This window comes from Bos mutus, chromosome 11 (genome assembly GCF_027580195.1).
Source record: "Bos mutus isolate GX-2022 chromosome 11, NWIPB_WYAK_1.1, whole genome shotgun sequence".
In the NCBI taxonomy this organism is placed as follows: domain Eukaryota; kingdom Metazoa; phylum Chordata; class Mammalia; order Artiodactyla; family Bovidae; genus Bos; species Bos mutus.
In genome coordinates this window covers 18,750,881-18,766,996 of record NC_091627.1, presented here as the reverse complement: position 1 = coordinate 18,766,996, position 16,116 = coordinate 18,750,881, and the positions used below count along the sequence as shown (strand labels likewise).

Sequence of the window (16,116 nt, the reverse complement as noted above, 5' to 3'; positions counted from 1 at the left end):
GCGGGGCAGCAGGTGCTTGGCCCCGGAACCTCCGAGCCTGGCAACGGTCTCCGGTGCACCCCACAGCGGAGTCAGGAGCCCAGAGAAGTGTTTCTCATCACAGACACCGTCCGCATTGCAACACTGGGCCCTGTGCTTGCAAGAATGATCCAGACTTAGATTTCGTCGCTGTGGAAAGCCTTGCCAATCTTGACCATCTACCTAGAAAGCTCTTCCCCCTGATTTTCAAAACTCCTATCTTTTGTGCACCAATCCTTATTGAGGCATGTGTGTCGTGTCTATCTTCTCTGCCCTTAAGGGGAATGCTTCAAAACAAGGGGCCTCTTTACCAACTGCTGTCACTTCAAGCCTAAGTACAAACTCCCAGGCAGTTTTCTTTGGTTGAGCCTGTCAGCGCTTTCCCAGGCTTCCACAGTATCATCCATACTGCTGCTAAGTCACTTCAGTTGTGTCCGACTCTGTGCGACCAGAGACGGCAGCCCATACTACCAAATACCACATTTTGCTCTTTATCTAATGTTTTCTAGCCTACCTGATCAAATTCGCCAGGCTTTATAACACCCCCATTGAAATTTAACCTTCATGTGCCCAACAAGCAGGGCGGGCTCCCCCTCCTAAGCCTTCCCACCAGCACCCCCTCACGGCTGATGGCCTCTGGCCCTCTCTCTCCTGGAGGGAACTTCTCCCGGGCACCAGAGAAGGTCTTATTCCATCTGCAACACCAAGGACATCAGCCGCCACTGGTCACAGAGGTTCCCAGCAGGTACAAAGAACGAGTCACTGCAGCGCTCATCACCACTGTCTAGAACGTCACCGTTTTTGTTTTAAAGACTGCCTAGTTTTAGATTCCACTAGAGAACAGGAGCCTCAGTCTTCAGCAGCAAAGGCTAGTAAGACACTGTCCAGGCTCTTCTAGGAACTGGAGATGCAAGTTCTTTCCTTACATGATATAAAAGGCATAGATCATAAGTTTATAAGACGATCAGCTTCCCAGGTGGCTCAGTGGTAAAGCATCTGCCTGGAAATGCAGGAGAACAGAGTCTGATCCCTGGGTTGGGAAGATTCCCTGGAGGAGGAAATGGCAACCCACTCCAGTATTCCTGCCCAGAGAATCCCATGGACAGAGGAGCCTGGTGGGCTACAGTCCATGGGGTCGCAAAGAGTTGGACACATCTGAGCAACTGAAGATGAAGAAGATACTCTTCAAGAAGGCTTCTGGAGAAAGCAAAAAGGAAGAAGAGTAAAGTCTGTCTAAGCAGTTCTCAGGAAGAACACGCAAGTACGCGTCCAGGGAATCTAGGCTTCACCACGAGGCCTCTGGGCACCTGCAGAGACCAGCTGCCCCTGCTGAGCAGGCTGCCTCTGCCCTGGGGTCACCGCGCTCGCCAGGCTGGGCCGTGCTCACGACGTGGAGACGGAGAGTGTGAAATGGGGACACGTGGGAACTGCCCGGCGGATAAACACGTGTGTGGCCACAGGCTCCTTCATCCAATGGCTGAAGCACTCAAGCTCCACGTTTTATGCCCTCCAAATATGCATTTGAAAAGTCGAAGCTTCTCAAATTACCTGAAGAGCATGCAGTATTATACATGTGTACACACACACACACAAGCTCCATCCAAAAAGGAAGTAATGGAAGGACTCATCACTTTTAAAAGTTACTGAGCTCAGGCCCATAAAAGGCCAACTCGTTCACTTTTCCACAAGTGGTCTGTTGCTAACCAACTGATTAGTTTGGGCAAAATAAAGGAAAAAAAATAAAAAAGGAAACCCCAGAATAACTTCTTCAAAAATAAAATATCAGCAAGGAAGCGACCCACTTCCTAAATGGCCTCACATAAGGTTACGAGGAGAAGACTGAACAAGTAACTTGCATGATCATCACATAGCATTTTGAGTTTCTGTAAAAGAATTCATCCTACAAATTCTACAAACTGAGGGTCTTCCTATTTTCTGAACTCCACACCGGGAGCTCTTCTTTTAACCCAGGATGAACCACACGACACATCTCCCTTTGCTGCTGGGCCTCGACTTCGGAAACACAACATGGCCAGAGGCGTGTTAAGAATTCCAAAGCCCGGCTCCACCCAATTCAGTGCAATTCATCACCGCAAACCGGGCCAAGGAAACGCGACATGGCCAAAGGTGAAAACGTACATGTCACGGAGGACATCTCTGCAGAGGATATGCTGGGCGGGAGACACGACACATGAAAGGCGCCATCGCGGGCATGTGCAGGCAGCACCATGGTGACAAGAGGGAAGAGCCATGCGCAGGTGGGGCGGGCGGACGTTCTCACAGCGGCAGCTACACCTGAGCCGGGTCTCACAGGACCAGAGGCTGGGGGAAGGCACAGAAGCAACAGAACGGCGTTCCAGGCAAAGGGGACAGCAGGGCAAAGGGTATCAGTGCGGGGCACGGCCCATTAAGGGAAAGGCATGTGGACGCATGTAGGAACAACACTGTTGAGAGACTTCCACGCCACTCACACATCCCCAGGCCCAGGGAGCCCGGGCTCCAGCCCCCCTCAGACACGACCCTGCACCTGAGTGGTCACACAGCCACCCCATTCCATCTGGTCCTTCTCGGCACCCAGAGCAACCCCGTGAAAGCAGAATTGGATCGGGAGACACCTCCCTGACGTTCCCAATCAACTCCACTCCACTCTCGTCCTGCAGCAGCCTCCTCAAGGTCACAGCCACTCCCGGAGACTGTCACACCCCTGCTGGCTGGCTAGCTGCTGTGCCCAGTCCCACCGTAAGTCCACACAGGTAGGAGCTCGGTTTCCTTCTTGCTGCATCACCTGGACCTTCTGTATCACTCTATGTCCTCCGGCACACAGCAGGAGCTCAACCAACACTTGCTGAACAAATCCCCTGCTTGAAACTTTGGGCGCCTCCCCATACGTGTGGGGCAGAATCTAATGCTGTGAACAAGACGCCAGGCTGTGCCCGCCTCCAGCTTTCCCACGCAGCTTCACTTCACTCACGAGGCTTCAGGTGGGCTGGCCTCCCTCCTGCCTCGAGACCCTGCCCCTGCCTGGAAGGTTCTTCCTCTGCTCCCCACCTGCCGGCCCCTCCGTGTCCTTCAGACCCCTGAATCCACATCCCTGAGAGAGACCTGCAGGTAACTCAAGAATCTGAACACCTCCTGTGGGCCAGGCACTGTGCTCTGCCAGCTGGAAACCACAGCAAGGATGAAACAGAGAAGAAATCCCTGCCCTCCATCTCAATCTAAATTATAAATTAGGTCCTTCTGTTATATTCTCTCTCAGACTCTGGTACTTGAAAACACTTAGCGAAGCGTCCGATTATACGTGGGTTTGCCTGCGTCTCGCTCCAGCAGGCGCTGTGCCAGGGATGTACACCACCCTGTCTCCAGCATCTCAGGGGGCTCCTAAAACACAGCACACACCCAACAGCAGCAGCGAATGAGCCCACAGCCTGTTCACGTCAATGGTGAGATGCAGACTGAGGAACGGGAAAGATAATGAGGCCAAGAGATGAGGCCCGGGGTGTGGAGGGCTGACAGTCACCGCGAAGATGAGCACATAAGCAGGCCCCTGAACCTGAACGTTTCTCCCTCTCTCTCCAGACAGCCGCCTTTGCTTAGCACATCATCTGTTTTATAGATCAATAATACATGGAAGTATTCTCCTAATTTAAGACTCTGCATTAACACTATCTCACTTCTCTTTTAACAAAAAGAACATCCAAGAATCAAACTAATTTGGCACTTTACCAAAAAAAAATTATATTTGATAAAGTAATGTAGATTTTGAGATTTTTTTTTAGTTTTTGAGATATAATTCTCAAACTGTAAAATTCAACCTTTTAAAACATGCAATTCAGTGGGTTTTAGTATATTTATTATTCACAAAGTTGAGAAATCATCAGCCCTGTCTAATTACAGAATATTTTCATTACCCCCAAAAAAACCCTGTGCCCCCTGGGAGTCATTCCCCACTCCTCTCCTCCCCTCAAGCCCTGTCTCAGGGGGTCTGCCCATTTCCGATCTTTCAAGTGGACTCAGTCTGTGGTCTTCTGTTTCCGGCTTCTTTCACTTTGTGTGTTTTGAAGGTTCGTCTGTGTTGCAGCATGCCTCACTGTTTCACTCTTTTTACTTATTTACTAGTATTTTTTAAATACATGCATACTTTCCTCAGCATAATACTAAAGATCTCCGAGAAGCTGCTGTAAAGAGAGAAACATCTGAAATACCATGATAATGAAGGAAAAGAACCAAGAACTTACTTGCACTGAGCGTGAAAATACTTGATCAGATTCTGAAGTAAATCCACTCCCTTTTTAATCTTAATTTCATTGACCTTCAGCAGATACTGTTTAAAAAAAAAAACAAACAAACGGGAAATGTCAAAGAAACAGAATATGAGCTGAACATGAACTTCTGAGGGCAGGTCACCTCCCTACCTTCTCTGACATCCTGTATTACGGGTAGGGCTCATGATAGATGCTTAATGTTTTCTGAATGCCACAACTAAATGCTTCGTTTATTTTGGTGCCACATGAATTACCTGACCTTTGGGTAATCAAATACTTAGCTTTAAGTGCCAAGAACTCCCTGCAATAAAACAGCCTGTCTTTACCAGCTAGGGGAAACTTTTGCCCCAGTTGCATGGAAGAGTGAGGATGGTTAGAATGAAAGGGTTCCACCTTCTGGACTCAGCTGTCCACATCCCCTGTTCCAGGGCCCTTTCTTCAGGTAGGTCACCGTCTAAACACTAACTGCTGGTCTTCTGTAGTTAAGGCTTTGTCTCCACATCTCTGATATTGAAACACTTCCCCAACACTTTAAATAAACATTGTGATTCTTTGAATTTAAAAAAGCAAAGTTTAAATTCAAATAAATTAAAATCATTTTTAACTTGGAGAATTCATTAACAATCATAAAACAACAGGAAACCCCAGGGATATATAGAACTAGTATCAGGATGTACATTTGCTCTTTGCTAAGAGTTTATAGAACAAAAGATCCCATAAATTCCCTGTCCCCTTCACTATCGAAATAGGAGATATTTACAATCCTGAGAATAAGTCACCTCTAAGGCTGAAAGCCCCCTAGAGAGCTGCTGACCCCCACTGACCACTGGCGTCTCAGCTATAATCTGGGAAACTCGCCTTCAAGTGTCCTCCTGCCCGGCTGCTCTGAAACGGTAACTACATCATTGCCTTTACATCCTCATCTCCCTCCTTTCTGATACTTATTCACTGTTAACTAAATAAAGATGTCTGGCAATGTAGCAAAATGGTTAGATGGTTAATGAGATGTTTGGCCATGTGTCAATGTTAAAATCCATGTGCACTTTGACCTGGAAATTCTACTTTCGGGTATTTATTCTAAGAAGACAATCATAAAAATTTACAAAGATGAATGGAAAAGAAGGTCCATTGCAGACTTCCCTGTAAAAGTGAAAAATGGCAACAGGCCAAATGTTATGAATGGGGAACTACAGTGTGGTGCATCCATAGAAAGAAGGGCTGTTAGTAATCAAGCCAATAAAGCAGAGACTTCCTGATGGCAAAGATGTCTGTGGCACACTAGTGAGTGAAAATAATCAGAATACAAAGCAGCAGTAGAGAATGATCCTGGTTATACACACTGTCTTTAACGTATGCGTACCAGGGACATCTGGAAGATGTGCCACTAAATGTCAAGGTGGTTACCTTAATAAGTAAAATGTGTAGTGACTTTTAATTTCTTTTATGCATATACACATATATACATGGGCTTCCCAGGTGGTGCTAGTGGTTAAGAACCCGCCTGCCAATGCAGGAGACATAAGAGACACAGCTTCAATCCCTGGGTCAGGAAGATCCCCTGGAGGAGGGCATGGCAATCCACTCCAGTATCCTTGCCTGGAGAATCCTCATGGACAGAGGAGCCTAATGGGCTACAGTCCGTAGGGTTGCAAAAAGTCGGACACAACTGAGCAACTAAGTATGCATGCATGCACACATATACACACACACATATACACTGACCAATGTTTTAAAGCACATATTTTTACAATCATAAGAAAAGCAAGAACAGATCTCTCATACATTCTCTATTCATCTGTATTACCGATCTGGCATACTGAATGTCTTTATAAAATTCATTTTGAAGAGAAAATCCCACAGGTTTAGAATATAAACACCTGAAAGTCACTTCTCTACATTAGATCCGAGGCAACTAAAATGGTAAACACCTGAATAACGTCGAGCATTTACAAAGCTCTAGGGCTTCAGTTTGAGGAAGCGGTTGAACGATTTTAAAGCCACTGTAACTCCAGCAGTCTTCACTGAGGGGCCAGGTTCTCGGGGACTGCTTTTCAGACACGCTCTCTTTCCAGCCCAGGTCTGGCTGGTCACCGTCTGCAGCTTCATCAGATGAGTCTTGCTCTGCAAACTCCGACCTCACAGCCCACTGGCCCACCTCCACTTTTGTGTCTGCACACAGGGCTGGGCCCTGCCCCAGCCAGCTCTGAAGAGCGGGGACCCTGTGACGCTCAGCACAGCCTGGGGACCCGCCCAAAAGACGACTCATGTGTGTGACTTAGTGGTGTCGAGTAGATAGAGCCCCTCCAATAAAATAACCCTTCTGACAGTCCTCACAGCCCATTCACCCAGACAAGGACAAGCCCCAGTGCTGGGTGCACACTGCAGAAAGCACACCCTCACCATGAGGAAATGCCAGTAACACCCAGGCTGAGTCTCTCGTCCCTAAACGTACTTGAATAAGCAGTCCTGCCGAGTTCAGGTCGACGGCTTTCCTCCTCACTAGCCAAAGAGAGAGCACAACCTGAATTCACACACAGGCCCCTCCAAATCCACTCTCCGTGAAACACTCTACTTCATTTTATCCCCCTTCAATAAAAGCAACGCCCTGTGTCTGCATGACGTGCAGCAGTTTTGCTTCCTCATCCCTGTCTCCTGTCGTCCGGGCTGATTTCTCCAACACTGTGCGAAATGGGCTAGACAGGTGTTAGTCTAAGTGATGCCTGCTGTGATAAAACAGCATGTGGATAAAAACATCCACTCTCCTGTCTACAGGAACACTTTGAGCCTAGTTACACCTTTCTAAATATTCATGTAGCAAAGGATTCACGTATTCAAAGTAGCAAAGGAGAGACAGAGGAACAAAACAGACCTAAGACATAAAAAAAAAAAGTAAAAGAACAGACTTTTTTGATGTTACTATCGCAACCACATACACAGTAACATCAAGTGTGAATGATTAAAGAATCCCATCAAAAGGCAGAGATTGTCAGACTGGATAAAAAAATCATGACCCAAATATAGGTTGCCCACAGGAAACACACTTCAGAGCCAAAGATATGAGTAAGTTGAAAGTAAAAGGCTGGAAAAAGAAATCCCATGCAAACAGAAACCAGAAGAGAGTCGGTGTGGCTGTACTAATATCAGACAAACGTCTCTCGTCCCAGGGACGGATTCTCCTCTGTGGACCACTTGGTGTGCTCTGGGAATAGAAAGTCATTTAAATACACTCCTAAGATACACGTATGGAAAGGCTAGGTGCTTGCTGTAATTAACAAACATCCTAAAATCACAAAGTGCCTTTTGATGAGCTTTGCTGTGGACAGCTTACAGGGAAAGGAGAGCTGGCTGAACCGAGCCTCGGTGCCTGTCACAAACGTCACCCCTGCACGGGCACACTCAGCACGTACGTCCGTACTGCTGTGGGGGAACACAAACGCCACCAAGCACGGATACTCCACTGCCGCTGCCTGGAGGCACGAGCCCTCGAGCGAGGGGAACTGTTTTCAGGAGCTGTTTCGACCAACAGACCTCCAAGCAAGGCATGAAAAACAGGCTGGAAGCAAAGGCTTGCATGGCTGGTCTTGGGGACTTTCCATCCCTGAGCCTCCAGCAAAGAAAAGTTCTGAGTGTTGGTCCTGCCATTTTCCCCTCCCGGAGGTGAGGACTCAGGCTGCAGGTGGAGCGGGACAGAGGACTTCAGGCCTTGGGAGCATCCTTACCCCGAGCAGGTGGAGCCCAGGGTTGGGGTGGGGGGCGGACACTTGCAAAGGCAGGGGCTTCTGGAAACAGACCCTCACTCTCACAGAGGGGACCACGGCTGTTGGGGGAGGGGGTCTCACCACCCGGTACCTCCTTAAAAGCACCTAAGGGGGTATTCTGGCTTCCCTGGTGGCTCAGATGGTAAAGCATCTGCCTGCAATGCAGGAGACCCAGGTTCGATCCCCAGGTCAGGAAGATCCCCTGGAGAAGGAAACAGCAACCCACTCCAGTAATCTTGCCTGGAAAATTCCATGGACGGAGGAGCCTGGTAGGCTACAATCCTTGGGGTCACAAAGAGTCGGACACAACTGAGCAACTTCACTTTAAGGGGGTATTCTAGCTGACTTAAAGCAGAGAAGAGGTGTTTCCAGGAGGATCTGTGTGAGGCAGAAAGAACCTTCTTCCAAGTTCTATTTGTAAGTCACGTCCGACTCTTTTGTGATCCCATGGACTGTAGCCCACCAGGCTCCTCTGTCCACAGGATTTCCCAGGCGAGGATACTAGACTGCGTTGCCATTTCCTCCTCCATCTTTCAAATGAGTCTTTCCCTACCTTTAATAAATCTTGATGTCAGATTAATCTAATCCCACACTCCAGGAGCCTAAGGCTGCCTGAGAGGCAGAAAGTGGACAACAGCATCCACGGCACCTCGGCGCTGCCCCGAGGCCTCTTGTGAGCCCTGCCTGCCCACCTCGCACGCCCACCTCGCACATCTGCAGCTGGAAGTAGCGCCGCTCCTTCTCCATCTCCTCCGCGATCTCAGCCCCACTGATCTCCGTGCGGATCATCCCATGGAGCTTGGCGTGTTCCTTCTTCTCCTTTTCTATCTTGGTTCTAACATGTGGAAAAGCGAGAGAATCAGTCAAGACACCTCTAGACTGGGGAGTCCCCTCTGCGATCCTGACGCCCACCCTGGACACAAATGCTCCCTGAGATGTCTCAGCACAGGACGGACTTGAACTCACTGGGAAGAAAAGATGCGAATTGTCCCCAAAAATATCCGTCTTGGCCCTTTCTGTTGAGTACTGAACTCAGCAAATGCTTCCAAAGCAACTGCACTAGGACAGTGCTCAAGGTCACAGAGGACTTCTCTGGTGGCTCAGATGGTAAAGAATCTGCCTGCCATGCAAGAGACCTGGGTTCAGTCCCTGGGTTGGGAAGATGCCCTGGAGAAGGAAATTGACAACCAACTCCAGTATTTCTGTCTGGAGAATTCCATGGAGAAAGGAGCCTGGGGGGACTATAGTCCATGGGATTGCGAAGAGTTGGATACAACTGAGCTCTAACACTTTCACAGTCACAGAAGGAAACAGATGACCTTTCCCGTTTTTAAGCTTTATTCCCCTCTGTCTTTATTTCCTGCTCGACTGTGCTCCTGAGTCCAGCGTGCAGTAAAGGATACCAGCTGACCCCTCTCTGGAGTGTGTCCTAAGACGGGGGACCTGGATAACTACAAGTCACATCAGTTAGGAAGGGCTTGAAATACTAATTAGACTTTTATTCGGGAGAAAAAGGAAACTAAACAAAAGCCACAGAAAGCACTCAGAAGTGTCAAGGTTACCACCAAGAGAAGGGCAGAGACTCTTTGCACAGCACCCAAGGCGGACACCAACACCACACAAGCAGCACTCCTCAGAAAGTGTTCAACATGAAATGGGTTCCTCTGGGTCCAGAGTCCCCATCGTTTGGGGAGGGGGTATTGAAGAAGAGGCAAGAGACAGAGCTTCTAATTCTTGTTTTTTATTTGAAGCACAGCACTAGGCACGCAGTAGACAGTCACTGACTTGAACAGGTGAGCAGCAGGTGACCACTTGGTAGAGATGTTGCTGCAGTGACTCACGCCCCAGGAGGGAGTGTGACTGGAGGCCCCTGAGGTCACAGGACAATTACGCAGCCCCGAGGCGCCCCTGACGCCACCGCTACTGCAAAGGGCCTGAGATCCAGGACAGACGTCGGTCACTCTCAAAATGGTCAGGTATGGAACTGCAGGCCAGGAATTTTAAAGATGTCTTAAAGCTATTTGTTACACATCACAGGGCCTCTCAGAATAATCTAATCTCACGTGTAAGTGGGTAGAGTGAGTTTTAAAATTTATCCCAGGATTGTTGTTATTTTTCAGTTGCTAGGTCTTCACGACCCCATGGACTGTGGCACACCAGGCTTCCCTGTCCTCCACCATCTCCTGGAGTTTGCTCAAACTCATGATGATGTCAGTGAGGTTATCCAGTCTTCTTGTCCTCTGTGGTCCCCTTCTCCTCCTGCCCTCAGTCCTTCCCAGCATCAAGGTCTTTTCAATGAGTCAGCTCTTTGCATCAGGTGGCCAAAGGATTGGAGCGTCAACGTCAGTCCTTCCAATGAATATTCAGGGTTGAATATTTAAGATTGACTGGTTTGATCTCCTTGGAGTCCAAGGGACTCTCAAGAGCCTTCTCCAGCACCACAATTACTCTGAGTTTTAAAGGGTGGTGCTCATTTGTCCTCTAATTCTGGGATTTGTGAGTCCTCACCATATCTATGTGTGTCTTGATTTTATAGAATTTGATCTCATTCTTCTTTCAAACCATTTCCAGCAATCCTCCTCAGAGACCCCCTCACATTCCGGGTTCAGAAATGCACAGAAGCATTTTCTCTAAGGGCCGTGAGTCTGGCAGCGACAGCAGCTGAATGGAAGTGGGCAAACCCACGTCCTGCCCTTGGCTCAACTGTCTCTTGTGACTGACCAGAGCAAATCCTGAGGCCTGGTGTCCCATCTATAAAGCAGGAATTTGGATCCCCTTCTTATTTACTGAACTGAATTGGCACATGGATGCAGGACGCTAACAGCCCAAGCATAGTGAGTTTGGAGCCTCTCTGGGTTGAGCCAACCTTCAAAGTATTCTGGTTTAATAATCTGTGTTAATATGTGAATGTGCGCCATTAGAAAAACTCCAGAATCTGGAGTATAGAACTTTAGATTTCTAGGACAGGATGAGCACCAACGATTTGGTATTGCTTGGTGTGAGCTTTGTGATCCTCCACCTCTGAACAGATGCCTGGGGCTGGTAAAAGCAAACAAACCCAATTACCTACATGTAGCTCCATCTGATTGCCAGGAGAAATACCAACAACCTAAGATAGACCGATGATACCACCTTTATAGCTGAAAATGAAGAGGCACTAAGGAGTCTCTTTATGAGGATGAAAAAGGAGAGTGAAAAAGCTGGCCTGAAATTCAACATTCAAGAAACTAAGATCATGGCATCCAGTCCCATCACTTCATGGACTAGAAGGGGAAAGGGTGGAAGCAGTGACAGATTTTATTTTCTTAAGCTCCAAAATCACTGCTGACAGTGACTGCAAGTCATGATATTACAAGACATTTGCTCCTTGGAAGGAAAACTATGACAAACCTAGATGGCGTATTAAAAAAAGCAGAGACATCATTTTGCTGACAAAGGTCCGTATAGTCAAAGCTATGGTTTTTCTGATAGTCATGTATGGATGTGAGAGTTGGACCATAAGGAAGGCTGAGCACTGAAGAATCAATGCTTTCAAACTGTAGGGCTGGAGAAAATTCTTGAGAATCCCTTGGACTGCAAGGAGATCAAACCAGTCAATCCTAAAGGAAATCAACCCTGAATGTTCACTGGAAGGACTGATGCTGAAGCTCCAACACTTTGGCCACCTGTTTGGCAAAGATTGATTCATTGGAAAAGACCCTGATGTTGGGAAAGATTAATTTAGGCAAAAGGAGAATGGAGCAGCAGAGGATGAGATGACTAGATGGTATCACCAACTCAATGGATGTGAATCTGAGCAAATTCCAGGAGATAGTGAACGACTGGGGAGCCTGGTGTGCTGCAGTCCATGGGGTCACCAAGAGTTGGACCTGACTTAGCGACTGACCAACAACCGAGATATCTGAAAAGGCTTTCTTCTGAACACTTCCCACCTTCCCAGATGGCTTCATATAAAAGTTACTATTTCCACTGAGAAAACTCTATTACCCAATGCACAGCCATTACAAAGTAAACATGAGGCATTAAAACATGTTTTCTACTTCTCAGGTATTTAAAATAACTGAAACTATTATCACCACCATTGCTCACCCAGTTCTAGCTAGCTAGATCCTTTCCACTCCAGGAATCGAGAAACTGTGATCAGAAATGTTACAACAGCTGCCTAAAGTCAACCAGCGGCAGTCAATTAACATTCCTGAAAACAACAATCAGGCAGTCATAGGACAGACAGAAGAGGAGGGACAAGAAAAAGCCTGTCTGAAGAGGTTAACATCAGGAAGGCAGACACCTGGCATGGAAGGAAATATCTAGAATCACAGCAGAACAGGGCAACACAGTTCTGGGTGAATTCTTTCCTGGATTAAGGTTCATTCAGACAATACCTTTAAGCAATAAAAGAGCCATCTTAAAGCCTCAAGTCACCCATGCTTATTTTTTTAAAACGAAAACACTCACATTTTTGTTTCATAGTCCTTCCAAGCTTTATCAAAAGGCTTCTTCAAATCCTGTAAACAGAGAGGCATAAATTAAACTGAACTAATCATGAACTTCTGGGCAAGATAAACTTAACGTCTCCCAAGACTAGCCCTGAAAGGAGTATTAATTTCTGTAATAAATGACATATGTGATCCCATGAAAAATAAAGAGCCTAAGCTCTAAGTACAGGCTTTTTAATTAGACTAGTGGTGGCATTTCTTTCCTAAGAAATCTTTATTATAGAATATACAAAATGCACAAAGAAGAGGGAATTGTGTAATGTGCCAGTCGGCTAGTTACAATGAGTTATCAACTCAGCATGTCTTGTTTCACCTAGACTGTGCCCTCTGCCCTAGAATCATTCTGAAATTAAACCCAGACAGACATAACATTTAATCTGCAAATATTTATCCCTCTGAAATAAAAGGACTCTGGCTTTTTTTTTTTTTATTAATACAGGAATCTCAACACACGTACCCCTGACGTGGGCCCCAAAACAAGAATATAAAAGCCATTTACTGTCCCCTGTGACCTGATGGTTTAGGCGTTCAGTTGTGTTGGACTCTTGTGACCCCATGGACTGTGTAGCCCGCCAGGCTCCTCTGTCCATGGGATTCTCCAGGCAAGAATACTGGAGTGGGTCGCCATTTCCTTCTCCAGAGGGATCTTCCCAACCCAGGAATCGAACCTGGGTCTCCTGCATTGCAGGCGGATTCTCTACCATGTGAGCTACGAGGGGATCGATTCTGATTCACATTCTCTGATGAAACCTGACTTAAAAATGTACTGAGCCACCAAAAATTCCATCAAGTTGTTCCCACCTATGTATGCTCCCTTTAACAGGGCTCTTTTGGAAGAGAAAACCCTTTTGTTGCGGGGATTTCTAATTCTTTCTGGCTCTTCTCCAGCCTTCTGACAAGGCCCAAGCTCCACAGCCTGGCACCTAGAGCCTGCAGGAAGGGGGCCAGTCCACCCCATCAGCTTCACCTCTACTCCCGCCAGCTCAGGCCACCGGGCAGGACTGCATCTGGCTGCTGCAGACAGGCCGGACTTGCAGGCCCCGGGGCACGACTTGCCCTGTGCACTCCACCCTCTCGTTTTACTGCCTACCTCTCCTGACAGGTTCTTCGGGGCCCCAGGGGATGATGAGTAACGTTCCTCAGTGTCTTCACTCCTAACGGCTCACCCGGCCAGACTCCCTGCCCCGACAGCTCTCCGTGCATGGTCTGCCTCTGCAGAGACCCCAGGTCGGCCAGGTTGGCCTTGCGGAGGCTGCTGGGGATCAGAGAGCTCGGCCTCCTAAGGACTGGGACATGGTCGTCTCCCTTTTGTATCACACACCTGTCTGTGCCAGAGATATGCACGAGTGACTTTCTGCTCAGCACCTGGCCCCACACAGCACGTGCTCAGGACACAGACCACGACTTGAGAGTTTGTGGGAGGCTGATGAGGCCTCAACAATGGGTGCCCTTTGCAGGATAGAAAAATAAAGGTGGCTCAGGCCTTGCTGGTGCTGATCTCCCAGTGGGGAGACCACGTCCCTGCAAGGGGCCTGTTACAGGGACCAGTCAGGGCCAGACTAGCTGGAAAACCGGACTGCACACAGGCTTCCCTGCTCCGCCAGCCGAGCCCATGGCTGTTCATAGTTTTCTGTCGCTTTCCCTCCCACATCTCAAGCACCAGCGGGACAAGTGAGAAAGCCACGGGTCACCACTGTTAGGGGTGAATGGTGGTGCCAAGGCGGCCAGTCAAGGGAGCCTGAGGTGGCACGGAGCTGTCCCGCCATTTCAGGAAGGCCTGAGGGGTATCTGCCCGGACGGGCCAGCAAGACCACGATGCTGTCCTTGGACCGCCAGCCCCAGACAGGCCTCCGCAGGTCGTACCCCTTTCACTCCTTTCAGGTCCCCCTTCAGCAAACTGTCCAGAGGGAAGGAGATTATGTTGTTCATGTTCTGAATCTAAAAGACAAAAAAAAAAACAACAGAAAAATATTCTTATTTCCTTTTTAATCTAAAGCAAGGACAGTAAGGAGGTTAAGAGAACACGTGGTAATAAACTTTCCCTAAAACCCCATCATCCTTAACATTCTCTGTAATGATGTCATCTCATGAATGAAAACCTAACAGTGAAACGTCTATAGCTGTTTATATTTCACAAAATATTAACCTATTACTGGGCTATGAAGTCTGTGGAAAGATAACCATTACAATGAAGGAAAAACTCAACGACAGAAGCACTTTAAAGATCCAGGAACGGGAACCCACCAACACTTCCTCCTCTCACAGCTCCATCCATGGCCTGGGGCTGTGGCTCTGGTCAGTTCTGGGGGTCCACAGCACCCCCAGTCTCCACAGCACGGCCCCCAACAAAGGAAACTAAAAGAGAACGTGTGTGAAAGAGTGAGAGGGAACAGTACCGAGGGGGGTGGGGGGCGGCTGGAGAAAGCAGGTAAGCGAGAAAAGGAGGGACAAGCGGTCTCGAGGTCCCCTGTTCTTCCCCCTGAAGCAAGAAGGCAAGAAATGGTGGCTTAGCAAGTTGTCACTATGGATTAAATCAAGGAGAACCAAAGCCTCCTGAAACACTTGGGGCCTGACCCCGCCGGCCACTCAGCTGTGAGCCAACTTGAAGACACCAAGCTTCAGTGAGCAAGAAAGCTCAAGGCACAGAGTCCCTGGGTTCTCAACCTGATGAGAGTCCCGCCCCAGGGAAAAGAAAGCTGAGGCTCTCCGTCCTCACCTTCCCCCGCACGTGCTCCCCAAGTCAGCACAGCTGCCACGCGGCCCGCTGTGGCACGTGCCTGTGTCACTTCAGAGACCTGCACCGAAACTATGGGACCGTCAACGGAGAGAGAAGCCTTGTGTAAGACCCTTCCTTCTTACAACCCGACAAAGGAAAATTTCACTTTTAGTAGAATTACCTTGGGCTGGAAGGCCAACCACCACCACAACTTTTACAGCCATGTGGGATCTGACTTCCATGCACTATTCAGCACACGAACTTTCAAAATGGAGGAAGAAATTTGCCTGAAAACTACTACTAGCAAGGTGTGTAACCATGCCTGCACCAGCCATCTCCCCTGCTAGATAAATGGTCAAGTCATGACTGTAATCTCCGAAATGCCTTCTGGGGTAATTGCTGTCTGAGGCTTCCACAGCTCGACTAGGCACGCACCAGCAGAGGCACAACGCCCTCAGCAATGACTTGCCAGGATCAGCCTGGAGAGTTCGGATTTAAATACTGAAAACCTGAGTCTAAGGTGAGGCCATGCAGGTGACTCACGCCTGGGTTTCCCCACACGTGTCCCACGTCTCCACCCGCCAGCTCAGCACTCAGCCTGCCTCCTGGGGCTCTGGCCTCTCCAGCTGCTACCCGTCCACATGCTCCCTCTGCCTTCTCACTTCCCTGCCCCTTTTCTGGACTTGAGGCATCACTTCCCCCTCCCACCCCAACCCCTTCCTCGCAGCTGTCTGGTTTCTCTGATGTGTCCCTGATAAAAACCAAACCTATTTCTGCATCTCAACCCTCATAGTCCAACCTCATTTGCCACATTTCATTCCCATGTCTAGCTGAACAGACGTCTTTCTCATTTCCTGCTCCCCGGA

At 48.4% G+C, this 16,116-nt stretch overlaps 1 protein-coding gene across 1 annotated transcript in view; it reads right to left on the bottom strand.

The window, feature by feature from the left end:
• Positions 1-16,116, bottom strand: part of ASAP2 (ArfGAP with SH3 domain, ankyrin repeat and PH domain 2) — a 160,717-nt gene that overhangs the window by 58,914 nt on the left and 85,687 nt on the right. Inside the window, 4 exon segments of the mRNA XM_070379081.1 lie at positions 4,254-4,339; positions 8,744-8,873; positions 12,494-12,543; positions 14,398-14,472. Coding sequence (XP_070235182.1) covers positions 4,254-4,339; positions 8,744-8,873; positions 12,494-12,543; positions 14,398-14,472 — 341 coding nt within the window.